Source organism: Nipponia nippon, unplaced genomic scaffold (assembly GCF_047370975.1).
Source record: "Nipponia nippon isolate SJK-2023a ecotype South Korea unplaced genomic scaffold, ASM4737097v1 scaffold_35, whole genome shotgun sequence".
Classification (NCBI taxonomy): Eukaryota; Metazoa; Chordata; class Aves; order Pelecaniformes; family Threskiornithidae; genus Nipponia; species Nipponia nippon.
In genome coordinates, this window is record NW_028262353.1 from 2,264,005 (window position 1) to 2,279,568 (window position 15,564).

General features: G+C 54.4%; 1 protein-coding gene across 5 annotated transcripts; it reads right to left on the reverse strand.

Moving 5' to 3' along the window:
* Window positions 1-366: 366 nt before the first annotated feature.
* Window positions 367-14,241, reverse strand: SENP1 (SUMO specific peptidase 1). 5 transcript variants are annotated; one of them, XM_087771571.1, is made up of 17 exons: window positions 14,176-14,241; window positions 13,584-13,837; window positions 12,775-12,847; window positions 12,499-12,658; window positions 11,335-11,494; window positions 10,910-11,013; window positions 10,585-10,832; window positions 10,333-10,387; window positions 9,953-9,991; window positions 9,768-9,852; window positions 9,321-9,473; window positions 8,950-9,081; window positions 8,288-8,491; window positions 7,318-7,397; window positions 1,767-1,851; window positions 1,264-1,359; window positions 367-673 (listed from the first exon to the last, which is right to left on the reverse strand). In XM_087771571.1, the coding sequence occupies exons 2-17, from the start codon at window positions 13,695-13,697 to the stop codon at window positions 611-613; spliced, it is 1,851 nt and encodes a 616-aa protein (XP_087627697.1). In that variant the 5' UTR covers window positions 13,698-13,837; window positions 14,176-14,241; the 3' UTR covers window positions 367-610. The 5 variants fall into 5 exon arrangements, 3 of the variants coding, with proteins under 3 accessions (XP_087627697.1, XP_087627699.1, XP_087627698.1); XM_087771573.1 differs by having other exon boundaries at window positions 13,584-13,717; window positions 14,176-14,233; XM_087771572.1 differs by having other exon boundaries at window positions 14,139-14,232.
* Between the last annotated feature and the right edge of the window lie 1,323 nt (window positions 14,242-15,564).

Consider the following 15,564-nt stretch of genomic DNA (forward strand, 5'->3'; position numbering starts at 1 on the left):
TCTTAGGCTAGGTGATAAGGGGCAGAGTTTGCGATGGGAGAGAAAATGCTGGCTTTGAGGTCCGAGGGGGGATAATACGGGAGTGGAGGACCCACCAAAAACGTTCCTCTCCACGAAAACCCTCCCTACATCCACCCCCAAAGAGGTTTTTGCCCACCCAACTTCAAGCTCTCCCAGTGCGCAAAGCAGCCAGAGCCATTAAGTGCCTTCCCCTCCTCTGAAGTCCAGCTTTTCCCCCCCAAAGTCGCGCCAGCAGCTCGGCAAAACCGGCAGCAAGAGCTGCAAAAAGCAGAGAAATACAAGTTCCTTGGACGTCGGAAGCTGCCCCCTCAAGTCTCAGCACCTGAAATTGCTTGTAAAAATAGGTTTTGCAATACAAAAAAAGAAAAAAGAAGGAAAAAATAAAAGGCAAGTGTGCTTCTGAACATTTCTATTGCGCCTTGGTCCGTGAAGGGTGTTTTATCAAAAGGATGATGCAGAGTTCGTTTGCGCTGTCTTTGACTGAAGCCCCGGGCAGGTCCGCGCCTGCCGCGGCTCAGGCTGCTGAGCAGGGCAAATCTGGGCACTTCTGATACAATCTCGCAAGGAAGCGGCTTTCGGCACAACGTCATCATAACAGCTTGCGGTGAAGGATTTCCCAGGCCATTCGCTTTCGGAAATAGGGCATGTGTTGCTTTGGGTGAGGGGAGAAAGAGAGAGAAGAGAAAGAAAACGTATGTCAGCGTGTCTTTCGCTGCTGGACCATTTATCGAGCGGCCGCTCTCCTGGGTGCGGCTAAAAAGCGGTGCCTTCCTTAGAGGAAAATTTACTTTCTGATGATTGAAAACAGGATAGCGGATGAGATCTAGGTAATAACACAGCTCTGGTGATACTCTCTAATAATTAGAAGTAAAATATTCATGCGTGGGATATTCCATGGAGGCTGACAATGTTAAGTAACGCTGAAATTCCCTGGGATTCGGGCTGCAACGCCCCACTTCCATTACCATTATAACCGGGTCCCATTATGGGTTTGTGAGCTTTCCCCAGCTGCACGGGCGAGGTGCTCCATGGATTTGAGCACCACAGAAGATGGCTTTAGAGGACCAATTATCGCACGGCGTAAAGAACTGCTGCAGCGCCTTGCGTCAGCTCTATCCAAGGAGCAGCAGTACGATCCCCAGGCGGGCTGGGGGCACTTGGAACCCACAGAGAAGGAGGCGAAGGGCGTTTGGAAAAAATCAGAATACGCACAACCGAGGGGCACGGCAGGGTGGGGTTTACCTGCGTGAAGTTGATGGGCTTGTCTTTGGTAATGCAGTCGGCGTATTTGCAGGCAAACATCCCGCAGTCGCTGCCGTTCATCTGCTGCGGGATCTCCTGTAACGAAAGGAGACAAAACCAAACGTCCTTTCCAGAGGAGCCAATCCTCACTTTTCCAGCTTCTAAGGATGAAGAGCTCCAAGTGAAGGACCTCTCTCAGGTCCAGGTCTGCACGGATGGGTGAATGCCAGCGCCGAGTAAGGGGAGATGAGGACGGGAGGGTGGGCGGCAGGAATCAAGGGGGCACTGGGGCACCCCTGGCTCAGGAAAACCTCCCTACTTCCACGTAGGTCTAGGTGGCAAATCTGCAGCAAAGCAGCCTGCCACTGGATTTGTTCACCCCTGGAGTCACCACGAGAATGCATCCATTGGGAAAACCAGCCAGGAAAGGCGCATCAGGGCCAAGACCAAAAGCAAGGAGCGAGAGAGACCCCTTCTCCAAACCACTCCCTGCACAAACCTACCTGACTCTTCTTACTCAGCAACGACCAGCCGTTAGTGTCGAACTCTTTCCTTTTCTTGTCCAGACTTTCCTGTTTTAAGTATTGCCTGTAGGAATAAAAGAACAAAGAAAGCTTACTTAGAGGAGCGGGGGAAACCAGCCAGTACACCATATGTCAGTTTACCTAAGATGTCCTCTGCCGTGTTTGTAGAATTAATGCAAAATGGAAGTCCAATATTTTCGTCTCAGTATTGGCCATTTTCAAAAGGGCTCTATAGACCCGGGCTTTGAGGCAGTCCAAAGAAGGACCAAGCAGAACTTAAAAACTCATCCAAAAAAAGTACCTGCCAAGCAGAGAGTCAAAACCACAAATAAACCAGCGAGAACACATCTAATTCATCGGAGAGTGACTCACGGCAGAGAAAAGCTCAGCAGCCACGGGGCTGCCCCAACAGGCTCCTGCGAGCGGAGCGTCACAGTCGAGGGGAGACTGGAGAGCTGAACTGACGGCGTGCTGTGAACCCGTGCCTCTTGTCTTTTGAGGCTCTTACTTTGCATAAAGGTAGAGGGGAGCAAATTTGTCACAACCTTAACAGCATCCCAGCAGCTTTGGAACAATCGCCCTGTGTGTAAAGCATCAAAAAACCACCACAAAGCTCCTCGCCAGGCTGATGGTGGGTTCAGCTCGCTGGCAGAGGTTCTGCTGGAGCTCTTCTCCCAGGTTTCCCTTCCACTCTTGATCTGATTTCTTCTTACCGCAGATGGCAACTGCTTTCAGGGAGAGGCCAACTAGGAAAGATGACCCTGATTTTCTCAAATAAGGCCCAAGGGTTGGGGCTGGAGGGGAGGTAGCCCTGGGAAAAGCCAGACCACCGTCCTCTCCGAGATGCTCTTACAGGGATTGAGTCAAGCGGGGAGCACAAGAGGGAGAAGGAGGCAGCCGCGGCCGGTGTGCAACGTCAAATACCTTCAGCGGAGGGAGAAGAGCTGCACAGCCAGTCCCGTTCCAGTTCCTAGAACCGGAGAACAAGGAAAGCTCACAGGTACTGGCCCATCTCCTCTGCCCAAAGAGGCTTCCACCAGTTTGGCCTAAATTATAGCACTGGAAGAACAGAAAAGTGGGTTTTTTTTTTTCCTGTCTCCTTGAAAAACTTTAGAAACTCTACCAAGACCACGCATAAGCACGCCCAAGCAACTGCCACGCGTTTTCCTTTGCGGATGTGAACACCTTAAACCATTCCCTTCACTGGGAAAGGCGGAAAGGGGAGCTCAGGAAGGACACAGACATAAAGGTGGACAAGATGGAGCCCGAGGAGAGGAGCCGCTGGGCCCGAGACACTCTCAATGGCCCTAAAGAAGCTGCTCTCTGTTGGCTGCTGGCGTCATTAAGTGACATTCAGCTTTGCAGACACGCCCTGCTCATCTTGGTTATCAAAAGGACCAGGAAGATCTACAGAAAGCATCTCCTTCCCGTTTGGCATCTTCTCAAAGCCCGAGGAACCTTCTCACCGTCGCGGCTGTGATCAGAAAGTTTGGAAAGGAAAAGCAAGGGATTAGATGCTGCTGGCTCGAATGGAGGGGTCAAGAGAGCAGCTGGCACGGAGAGGGAGGCGGGTTTGGCCGCCAACGCGGGGAGATGTGCCATCTTTCGGAAATCTGATCCGCAAAGACTTGGCTAAATCACATCTTGCTGTTAGTAAACGCTGAGACGCGATGGGAGAAGGGGGCGATGCCACCTGCAGATGAGCCCAAAAGATGTGGGGTCGAACTTGCTGCCCCGGTGCCACTCAGGGAACTTTTCTCTATCGTAACTTTAAAGAACTGCGCAAAGAAAACTCTCCTGGGCTGAAGAGTCCCTGAAACACCCAGGGGCCGCTGAACCAAGCGCTCGAAGCGGCAGCGGAACCACCCAGCAACCTCTGAACGCAGATACAGCCCCAGTGCCTCTAGAAAATAGCCAGAAATAGGTTTGGCTGGATGTAAGAGCGTCAAGGAGGGGAGTCTCCCTCCTGGCAGTCCCCCGAGACAAAAATCAGGTCCAGACAGGCGCTTTCTATCAGCCTTCATTAGCTGGACGCACGCTCCCAGCCTGGTTCCCCGGCACAGGGTCTGCTGGCTGCCAGCGACTGCTGTAATTGCTTTTGGGAAGCTCCCTGCTTGGCTGCTTTGACTCGGCTGCGGTTTGGACAAGACAAGATCAGCAGGGGGTAAATCTCAGAAAAACCCTTTTGCCGAGCACGAGAAGTCTCCGTATCTCACCTCCAAACAAAAACCTAATGGAGGGAGAAGAAACTCCTTGCAACGCGTTCAAAATAAGGGTGAGCTGAGCCTCCAGCACAGTGGCTGGAGGAAAGGAGCAGACTATCTGCACCACAATATAAACACGGCAAAAACGTTAATTAAACGGCCTCATTTCAATTGCAATTAAAAAAAAAAATCCTGGCAATTACTGCCTACTACAGAACCCACTTGAATCCTCAGCTAAAAAAAGAGCAGCAGCACACGGCCCACTCTGTTCTGCACGTTGGAGACGGGGAGCGAAGCTGTGCAGATAAATAAAAGGATGCATCACACGAGGAATCGGGACCAGCCGCCAGGCAACGTCTCCGCACGGACCGGGTCTGCACATACGGAGCGGGGGCGGAGAGAGGATCCGAGCGCGAGACTCGTCTGGCAGACGGGGAAGAAACCGGTGAAGTTTAAATGGTGCCGGAGCTTCAGCAGATAAAGCCATCAGGTGGCTTCTGCACATCCAGTTTTATCTCCAGCTACCACAAGCCGCAGCTGCAACGCTGACACGTGCATGGCAGCCAAGAAATTTTTGAGTTGTCTTCTAGAAGAGCTAGGGAATAACTCGCTACGCACAGTTCACGTGAACTGTGACCATCACCTGTGTGGTTTCCTACAAGCAGCCTCTGGCAATCTAGCCTGCACCCGGAGATCAGCGAACGTCAGACCCGTCGAATAAGAAACACAGCACCCGTCCTGCCTGGGTAACAGCCTGAACCACCTGAAATGCCTTCAAATCGCGAGACAACTTCGGGAGGCAGAACTTAATTGATGAACTTTGTCAGGACCTGAAGGAGAAAAAGCTTGACGCGGAATTACACGCCGAATCAAAACTCAACATGCCCGAGATGCCCCGTCACATACAGCAGGCTTTTAATCTCCTTTTCCTAAATCTGAAAACGGATTTTTGCCTTCTACGGAGCTTACGCACACACACAAAAACCTGACCAGGTGCCTCAGGGAATTGTTGAAATCAGCTCCGCAGCATACTGCTAAATATCTGAAAGCCTTGAAGGAAAGGGCGTGTAAAGGTGAGCGTTTCAAGCGCTGCTGCTAGCAGGAGATAAGAAGATTTCACAGGCACGAGTCGCGTCGTGCACTCTACCCCCTAAGCTTTCCTCCAGCCTTGGTACACTAGAATCAAGTTTTTAACTAATTTTAACAGGTTGGGTTATGTCTGCTCCAAAACACAGACCCGTCCAGCCGAGCTGAGGTACTGAGCACCATGTTCCCAAGGAGAAACCCCATAAAAAACAGAGGCAGCTTTCTTCAAACCCTCTCCAGGCCTCACACCCGAGCTGTGCGAGAGCCCAGGTGCTGAAACAAAGCACGGCCGCCACCGAACCATGAATGTCTGTGGTCCCTCCTCACTCCTAGCCCAGCCAGCGGCCCTCGTGTTTAATCAGTTACCTTCCCTGCGCCTCAGTTTCCCTCCTCCGTAAAGCCTGGCTAACGGCACGACACTCACCACCTTTAGGAAGCTCTAAAGATTGAAAGCATGAAAGGGTCACTAACCATGAATAGGACCTCCGTCCCTTCTTCCCGGTGTGATCCTCCCACTGCATTCAACCAATAAAAGCCTCCTAAAAGGAAACAGAGGGAAAACAATTACGTCCAGGGCAACAGCGACCTGAAATCCCGGCTCTCTACCACTCACCCTGCGCGGCCGAAACACCTTGTATCCTCTGGTACTCTCTACTACCAGTTTGGGGACCTGCTTCCTCATCCCAGACCCCTAAAGGAAGCACGGGCAGGACTCCCGAGTCCCCCTCTCACCTCCCAGGTGTTTCATTTCACCAGACGTCCGCGCCTTTTTCCTCGGAATCAAAGAAATTCAGGCTGAAAGGAACCGATTTCACCCAGACCATCCCTGCCCCGAGGCAGGCCAGCTCTGCTTGCACCGTTCCCGAACGCAGAGAGGCACAAGCCACGCAGCGAAACGAAGAGACGCTGCCCTGAGCCATTTCCAAAGATTTTATACTTTTCCTTTCCCTTTCCTCCCTTTAGGCCAACATCACAGAACAGCGTGGAAAAGGGCAACAGCTCTTTTTACAGTTGTTTAAATGAACCCATTGCACGCAGAACGCAAAGCACCTGAACTGGAAAACTAAGGTACTAAACGGACTGGAAATGGCATTTGTCTGCTGTCCGTCTTTATCGTTCTTCACATGCCTTGACTGAATGAGTGACGCCTCCGCTGACACACTCAACCTCACGCCAGAAGACTCGGGATCAGATTCCCAAGTCAGCGTCGGAGCGAAGCCGAGATGAGAAACAGAACCGACGGCCGACCCCGGGTCAGCGGCGGAGCGACAGAGGAGCTGGCAACTGCGTTTCGCAAATCACTTTGCAACCTGATTTGTATCAAGCCTGACGGCCCTACGTGACTGGGGACCTTCGAAAAGAGGGGGGTTTTCACCCCTGCCCAGAATTGAGCTCATTTTTAATCGCGCTCCATTCAGGAGCGGCTTCCAAATATGGGAAAACAGTTCTGGATTTGACATGGAAGCATCTCTCTTCTACAAGAGCTCGGAGAGTAGGCAGCCAGCTCCGCTCCCTCCTGGAGCATCGCTCAGGGTGGGAAAAGGAAGAGTTGCTCTGCAGTTTGAACCCAGGAAGAACAACTTTCAGCCAGCTCTGGTTCGGAGGCACGGCCCGGCGCGTAACGCCCCGCTGGAACTCAGCACAGAAGAGACCCATGCGAACCTTCATCCGCGGCCTGATGCAAGAGACGCTCCCGCGCCCTGCGCGTACCATCGCGCTCTCCAGAATCTCCTTCTTGAAACCCAGGGCCAAGCTACTGAGCTGATCTTTGCCACAGGCGGGAAAAGCTCCCACCTGGAGGAAGGGGCCAGGAGAGGCCGGTTCTTCAAGCGGCTGCAGGACAAGGGAAGGACCCCTACCCCTCCGGGTCCGAGGAGCTGTTTTCCTCCTAAAGATGATGCCCAAAACTCTCCAAGACTGGTAAAGCCTGATGTCCTTAACGGAACGGGTCTGAAACCTGACTACACCCACAACGGCACCACCAGCCTCGCTGACCGATCTTCCGGGAAGAGGTGAAGACAGGGAATCGGCACAGGACTCTCTCGCAGACCAGCTTTGTAACTGCGGACCGCGTCAACGACGCGCAGTGAAACACGAAGCGTGAAAACCAGGACGTTCCTCTGAGTCTTCCTTTCAGGACCCAGAAAGGGACCGTCCCCGCGGAAGGGTTGTCGCTTCCAGAGCGAGATCAGAAGCTGTCCGATTTTTAAACGGGCACAACTCAAATAAATGTTACTCACAACAGTATCCTGCAGGCTTCGCTGTTTATTCCACCCATGGAGTCATAATAGGTGATGGTTTTTTTCCTGAAGTCTACAACCTACACAAAGAGAGATTCGTTAATAACGCACAACACAAGGAGCTCATCTCTTTGCCAGGACACACGCTCTGCCGCTAGGAAGAAGCGTGTTTAGACCATTTCACAGCAGAGAAGGATTTCCGAGGACTTTTAACATCCTTGGTACAGCCCTCCCCCAAAATCCCCCCTTGCTGCTGTGTTATTTAAGCACTTGAATCTCGAAATCAGGCTCTCCTCGGTAAAACACAAGAGTGCTCTGTTATCCTCATTGTTAGAGCTGCAGACAGACAGGTTTACAAAGGTTTTGCTCCACCTGATGCGTCTTGGATCGCTCAGTATGTACCCAAGTCCCCCCGGGGGAGTTTTTTGGGGGCCCGACGCCCCATTTCCACACCACCGCTCACCCGCATGAGCGTCGCCTTTCCAGGCAGCTTAAAAACCCTCTGAGGAGGTTTGACCGAAGGAGGCTGACACAGGCTGAAAAGCCACGCGCGATCCGTTACCGCACGGGTGCCAGCAGCCGAGAGAAGGGAGGGAACAAACCAGGGGCGGGAGGCAGGGAAAGCTGTGCGCTATCTGTCATCTAAATCTCTCTGAAACGACCCCGTGGCAACGTCTCTAAAGGCGAGTTTGTGGGAACGTGGAAACGAGATCTTTCTCCGGAGAATAAGCTAGCCTAACGTGACCTTCACAGCTCTCTCTTTTTTTCTTTAAAGGCTAAAAACCCACCAAAAAGTCACAGCTATCTTTTTACTCGCTCTAGACTTTGATTTTAGCCACAGGCACAAACTCCCCGCCCCACGCACAAACCGCATCGCTCAAGAGCTGTGAAATTTTAGCCTCGGTCACAGGCGAGTTTATAGGAGGACCTGCTCCAGCTACGCTCTACGGTGAGTAACTAAAGCACTCACTGCTAGGCACCAATGCACTCCCAGATGAATAGGCACCAAGAGGAGATCCACAGAGAAGACATCCACTTTTTTAGTCCACCGTTTCACGGCTTGGTACCCCGCCGTTTTTAATTTGGTAAAAAAGAAAGTATTGAATGCATGAACCGCCGGCAAACCCTTCTCTTTGCTCCGCTCCATCAGCAAATTCATGTAGAAATTGATTATCTGGGAAAGACAAAGCATTCAGGACACGTTAGAGCGTTGACACTTCCGCATAAGGTGCTCTGCCCCTGTGCAAAGTTAGGTGAGAAATTGGTTTTGCCTCCACCTGTTGCTCTGAAGACCTGTCCCTGGGGGGGTTTACGATAGCTCAACAGCCTTAAAACCTTCAAAAATCCAGAAAGATTTAGGAATGCAGTCTTCTATAGTTAAGATTCACTTTTTTTTCCCCCTGATCGTGTCCACAGTCACTCCCCCTCCTCCCAATATTATGATTTCTTCAAGTGCCTGGTCTACACAGGGCTTTCTCCACAGAGTAACTGCTCCAGAGCGTGAAGCGCAGCCCGCACCTACTATTCACTCCGACTTCTGTCAGCACGGAGAAGGCAGATACCTCTGTTTCCTTCAACCTACTTCAAAGTGATGAAGAAAAACGTCTTAACGGCCCAAGGCAGACTCCTCACCTCATCGTTGAGCCAGTTGAGATTATTGAGGGTCTGAATGTCTTTCCGAGTGATCGTTAACCGAAAAGCTTCACTGAGGACCTCGTCCTGGTTCCCACCTCGGAATACGTTCTTTATTTCCTTTTCCATTTCCTACGGGAAGGACAGAGACGGCGTTGGAAGGGAGAGTTCCTGCTACTCCCGTCACAAAGGCTGGATTCAAACCCAGGTTTAGTCTTTGCTCCTTGAAGGAGAAACTCGCTACAAAACGTCCATGGCAAAAGGGAACAGCTATCTGTCTCTATGCCTAGATTTCAGGAAATCACCTTAATATTTAGATCTTTTATGCACATAAGCGTCTGCTTGCATACACCAGATCCAAGCAGACTTACCTCGGTGATTTCGGGGAACTCCTCTTCGCCGTCTGCTGATTTAGCATCCTCCTTCTCTTCGGGGACCACCGTGACAGGGATCTCCTTCTCAAGGGGGACTCGAAGATTTAAATCCACCAGATCCTGCACGGAGTGTTCCTGTTCCTGCAACCGCTGAAGAAGAGACCTTCGGATTAGCTGGCGTCCGAGGGAGCCACCTCTGCGGAGCTGCGAGGGAGCTACATGGGGCCAATTGTTCCAGGAGATGCGGAAGGGGGCACGGAGGGGGAGCGTTTACCCTGGCCACGACGCTACCCAGAGCCCTGCCATGGGAAGGGGAAGCAACGAAGACACCAGCCCCCAAAGGAGTCGATTTTTATCATTTTTTCATTTCCAGTTTGCCTTCTATTCTGTGGTTTAACATTTGGACTTGCAAAGACCGCTCTTTCCGTAACCGCTCTCCGTTACCTGGCTTTGCAGCTGCAAGGCCAGCGCTTTCTGCTCTTCGATTTGCCGCCACCTCTCCCGAGCTCGTGAATCGTAGACGCTGGTTCTGAAAAGCGCAGTTTATGCGAACAAATCAGTGTTTATTTCTACACGTGAACACTCACGACAGGAAAAAAAAAAAAAGAGCAAAAAAGCCATGTACTTACAGTTCTTTGATCCACAGTTCTGCCTGGAAGAACGGGAGGCTAGAAAGGGGGAGAAAGGAGAGGTGTAAGCGGTCTCCTTCACTTCGAGAGTAAGTAATTGCCTGAAAAGCGATTTGTAAGTATTATCTGAGGACATCCTTACTACTACAGCGATAGTAAGGGCTACGGACAGATCTGCCAGCGATTTGCAGCCAGGTCTCGAGAAAGAGGTTTGATGCATCACACTCAAGTTCCTGTATCTACAGCAAACCTCGCTCTCTTCGCGAGACATTCAGAAAGCCACCGGTCACCTTCTACTCTGCATTCTCACCTCTCCGTGGAATTAAAAGAAGCTCATGTAATCCACCCCTCCCTCCAGATACCGTTTTACAGCCTCTTACCTCGGTGCTGGGGTTCTGGAATCCTTTACTTTCAGCAAAATGACAGAGTCTGATCCTAAAGAGAATAAAGTTTATGGAACGTTGTTAACCTCACGATTACTACCCCATTCCACAACGGCTGCAGGAGCCCAAATACAGAGCGGGAGGGAAAAAGTGGGTTTGTCACATACATTTAAGTCAATTGCCAGGTTTTGGGGGGTTGTTTTGGGTTTGTTTTTTGTTTGGTTGGGTTTTGGTTTGTTTTTTTTTTACCTTCAGACTGCGTGTTAGATGCTGGTAGATTTTCTTGCTGATGCTGGGCTGTGGAGTTACCGGACTCAAAGATATTGGAGGGATAGCTGGGGGTGGAGTAGAGCGACGGTTTGTGGGACGGCTGCTCCTGCGCTGCGAGGATGCTGGTTGCCGAACTGGCTGGTGCAACGCTGTGAGCTTCAAACAGCTTTGAGTTCTTGCTGGGGGTTTCTTTCACTACAGTTTTGCTGGAATTTGAACACCTGGACCTAGGAAGAACAGAAAGTAAGTTCCCAGCGAATACACGTGGCGCTGTCGGCTGGGGAAGAGCGTTTTACATACTCACAGGTGGAAGGGGAATAGCGAAGAGGGTTTGGACGTGGAAAATTGTTTTCCTGTGACCATCTGAAGCAACTGCCTGTAGATCTCTCGCTCTTCCTCTCGAACAGTCTGCCGGGAAACAACCAGATATGTCTAGTCAATAGGATTTCAACAAAGACACTGTGAACAGCGATCAGAAACACGTGGAAGTGGAATTTTATTGGTGAAAGCACATCCCGGGGTCTCGAAAAGTTCAACCATCAGCCTTGATCAGCCCAACCGCGGCTGAAGTCTGAACGCGAGCAGAGCCGAAGCCAGCTTCTGCCCGGCAGAAGGAGCGAATCCAGCACAAAACAGTGGGTTAGAGCCGCCTCAAGCACTTCACGGTGCCCAAAAGAGATCTCCTCAGAAATACCCACCCACTCCACCATCTCCCAACCTTTTCTTTACCTCTTCCGCCGTGCTGATGAACCGCCGGGGAGTTTTCTTGGGGCTAAGCAGGCTGCGGCGACAGGGACCGCTCCAGGAAGGACTCTGAGCGGGTTTGATCGGAAAAGCTGATGCATGGCAATGGTGGTTTGATTTTCCTACAAAACTGTTGGACGTCCCACTGCGAGGAGAGAAAGAAACGCTTTTATTTGACTTTCTGCTTGTTTTAATCCCTAACCTCATTCTCCCTCATCCCCAAAACCCAGCCAACAGCCAGGCTACCCAACCACGATCAGAAATTGGTATTTTACGTGCGTTTTAGGAGACATCTCAACGCCGAAGGCTGGCGCTCTCCATCAGCTTGATCCGAAACCATTCCCGAGGCCTGTGCGGCCAAACAGATGCCACCAGGTGGCACTGCGAGGCCGAGGAGCCACAGCCCGGGAACACCCGGCCAGACCTTCCCGCCAGATCCACCCGCTCCCGCTTCCATCCAGGCACCACAAAATGGCTGAACCTCGCCTGGAGACACCGCTCGCCGCGTTTTTATTTATCGATACCAGCAGGTGCCCTCCCTCGCCTCGCTTCTCCCCACTCGGGCTCACCCAAGAGCCCAGGAAGAAAATACGCGGGGCGATTTGGCATTTCTCCCCTGGAAATTAAGTTTTCCCTATTTGCAGACAAACGTTGGCCACCGCGGGGATTTTCAGGAGCCATAAAGACTTGACCTGGTCCGGAAAGCACTGAAGCAGCACGAGTTTATACCAGCTGCAAAACCAGCTCCTGCGCCCAGCACCGCGTGCGCTACCCAGCACGTTTTCATCGCAAAACGACGATTGCTATTCCTCCCCCAATTTCCCAGCGGCGTAACGACCCTCCCGCTCTCCTCCCAGCGCTCCCCATACGCTCAAAACCGACCCGTTACCCCACTACCTCCCGCGAGAGGCAGGTTACGCCACGCTGTACCCTCTCAAACCCAGCGCTCGCGCCCTTTACGAAGCATCTTCGCCACAGGGAGGTTTATAAACACCGAAAGGCACCTACGGACCCGGCCAACCTCGACCCACGCCGCTGTTTCCACCCTGAATTCGCTCTGTATCGATGGTTTCTACGGGTAAAATCCCCGCGCGAAGCTCCCGCAGGGCTCTGCGGGGAAGGTTAAACGCGGAGGGGAGCCGTACGCACCTGGGGTTTTTGCGAGCTTCGAGGTAAGAGCCTCGGCTCACCCTCGGCTTCTGCGGCGCGGAGCCCAGAGGGGGAACCAAGCCCCGCCACTGCCCGTTGGCGCTGGAGCCAAAGGCTCGGGGCTCCCCCGCTGCCCGGTAGCTCTCGGGGCAGGGGATTTCTGCAGGGAAGAAACACGGCAGCGGTCAGTAAAGAGCCAAATCTTCCTCCCCCCCGCTGCTGGGGGAAGGGAACAGCCAACAAACTGACGCTCCAGGGCAGAAAACGACGTCTTACCTGGGCTGTAATTGAGAGCGCAGGATGCGTTTCCAGCGGGGCAAGCGAAACCGCTGATCTTGTTGGGTAAAAACTGTGCGGAAAGATCGCAGCTTTTTATTAGAAGAAAGCCGAGCTCGATCTTAAACCCCCGGTGTGATAAAAGCACGGGGGGGGGGGGGGGGGGGGTGAAAAGTTACAGCTCCTCCCCAATCACATCGTTATCAATTAGTAATTACGGACGCAGGGTGGTGTAACAACACGCCAGCGGTGGTGTGACAACGCAGCCGAAGCGTCACTCGCTCTCCCGTCCCCTCCTAAAACCCGCTCTGCCGGCGCGAGGGCAGTTTTAATGAAAAAAAATAACCAAACGCCGTTTTCATCTCGTCACAGGGCAAAACAGCAGCCCCGCAGCTCCGCTGCCGACTCCTCGGGACGCGACCGCGGCGTCAGGATACGCGCGGGCGCTTGCCGAGGCCGTGAGCCGAGCAGGCCCAGGCGGGGGTTTACCATCCGCAGGCAGATTCCACGCGTGGTTTCGGTTTTACGCCGGGATCTAACGGCGCAAGCGGGGCCCTCGCAACGCGGAAGCATCGGGCGTGAGCGAGATGGGGCCGTCAAAACGCCCCGGCGGGTTTTAACTCAAGGCTCTGGGGGTGCTGCGGGGAGAGACCCTGCCCACGGGCGCCTCCGCCCCGCGGGGAGCCACGGGAAGGGGAAAAGGCAGCAGGAGAAGCCCCGAAACCCACGTCCGTCCCCCGCGACGGCGAGCGGGGGGAAGCTCGCCCGCCGCAGCGACCTGGGGAGGGCGGATCAGGCGGCCTCCGCACCTTGCCGTCGGGCTGGGAGAGCGGATCCCGGGGGCCGGCTCGGGCGGGCAGGGGAAAGGCCTTGAAGACGGAGCCGTGGTTGGCCCGCGCCGCGTCCCGGGCCTCCATCCTCATGGGCGCCGCCGCGGCCGCATCTAGGGAAGAAGAGCCCCCGTCAGCCCCCTCCGGAGACGGCAGAGGAGAAGCGGCGGAGCGGGCTCTGTCCCGAGGAGCCGGGCCGGCTCGGAGAGCAGCGGGAGGCTCCGGTTTTCCTTCTAAAAACGAAAATAACGAGAAAAACGTCAGGGAAAGGCAGGGCCCCGCCGGTCAGCGCCCGGGGCGGGCTGGCGGCAGCCCCGGGGGTCTCGCCGGGCAGGGGGAGCGGCTGGCGGGACCGGCCGAGGCCTCCCGGTCTTCACCCCTGAGGCGGTACCGCCGCCCCGCACACGCCGCGGCCGGTGGGGGGCCGGTTCGCCGCCCCGGAGCCGCCGGGCGGGGCAGGCCGAGGCTGAGGCCCGCCGCCGCCGCTCCCGCCGCCGCCGCCGCCACCCCCGCGGCCCGGCCCGGCCGCCGTACCGGAAGCGGAAACGTCCCGAGGGCGCGCGCGCTTTACCCGGACTCGGTGGCGGCTGCCGGCAACGAGGCGGACGGAAGCGGAACTGGACGCTGAGAGCGGCGCCGCCGGAAGTGACGCCGGAGGGCGGGAGCCGCGCATGCGCCGTGGGGGTGGAGGGGAGAGGAGGGAGCCCCCTGGCGACGCGGAGGTCCCAAGGGTGGCAGCGTCACTCGGGGCGGGGGGAGGGGGATCGCCCTATGGGGGGTGTCACCCTATAGGGTGTCCCCATACAGGGAAGGCATCACCCTATGGGGGGTGTCGCCCTATAGGGTGTCCCCCTATGGGAAAGGGATCCCCCTATGGGGGGTAGATCACCCTATGGGAGCATGTCACCCTATAGTGGGTGTCACCCTATAGGGGGTAGATCACCCTATGGGAGCATGTCACCCTATAGTGGGTGTCACCCTATGGGGGCGACGCTGTGGGGAACTGTCACCTAGAGTGTCACCCTGTGGGAAGGGGATCACGCTATGGGGGGGGTGTCACCCTATGGGGGGGGCTGTCACCCTGTAGGGTGTCCCCCTACGGGGACTGTGTCACCCTATAGTGGGTGTCACCCTATGGGGGTGATGCTGTGGGGCACTGTCACCCTACAGAGTGTCACCCTATGAGGGGGGGCACCCTACAGGGGGGTATCACCCTATGGGGGGCTCACACTGTGGGGCCGTGTCGCTCCATGTGGTGTTCCCTACGCAGCAGGGTCTCCCCATGGGACAGCCGATCCCTATAGCTGACCCCAGTACAGCCGATCCCGGTACAGCCGATCCTGGTACAGCTGATACCAGTACAGCCAATCCCAGTACAGCCACTCCCAGCACTCATGCTCTTTGCGAGCCCGATCCTGTTACAGCCAGTTGCAGCACAGCCGATCCCATTACAGCCGATCCCGGTACAGCCGATCCTGGTACAGCTGATCCCAGTACAGCCAATCCCAGTACAGCCACTCCCAGCACTCATGCTCTTTGCGAGCCTGATCCTGTTACAGCCAGTTGCAGCACAGCCGATCCCATTACAGCCGATCCCGTTACAGCCCATCCTGCTACAGCTTGTCCCCATGGGTGCTCCTGCTACAGCTGATCCCGTTTCAACTGGTCATTGAAACTGGTTTCAACTGGTCGTTTCAATCAGCCGTTACAACTGGTCCCTGTGAGCACTCCTGTTACAGCCGATCCCATTACAGCCCATCTCTACAGCTGATCCTGTTACAGCCAATGCTGTTACAGCCGATTCCATTACAGCCGATCCCTACAGCCGATCATATTGCAGCTGATCCCATTGCAGCTGATCCCTACAGCCGATCCCATTACAGCTGATCCCCACAGCCAATCCTGTTACAGCCGATCCCGTTACAGCCGATCCCCACAGCCGATCCCGTTGCAGCTGATC

Bases quoted from the DNA above. Each gene is read 5' to 3' on its own strand.
- SENP1 (XM_087771571.1), bottom strand. From the start codon at position 13,697: ATGAGGATGGAGGCCCGGGACGCGGCGCGGGCCAACCACGGCTCCGTC. The intron at 12,848-13,583 runs GTGCGGAGGCCG...CTTTCCGCACAG, and splicing joins TCTCCCAGCCCGACGGCAAG to TTTTTACCCAACAAGATCAG. The intron at 9,853-9,952 runs GTAAGTACATGG...TGCGCTTTTCAG, and splicing joins GAACTGTGGATCAAAGAACT to AACCAGCGTCTACGATTCAC.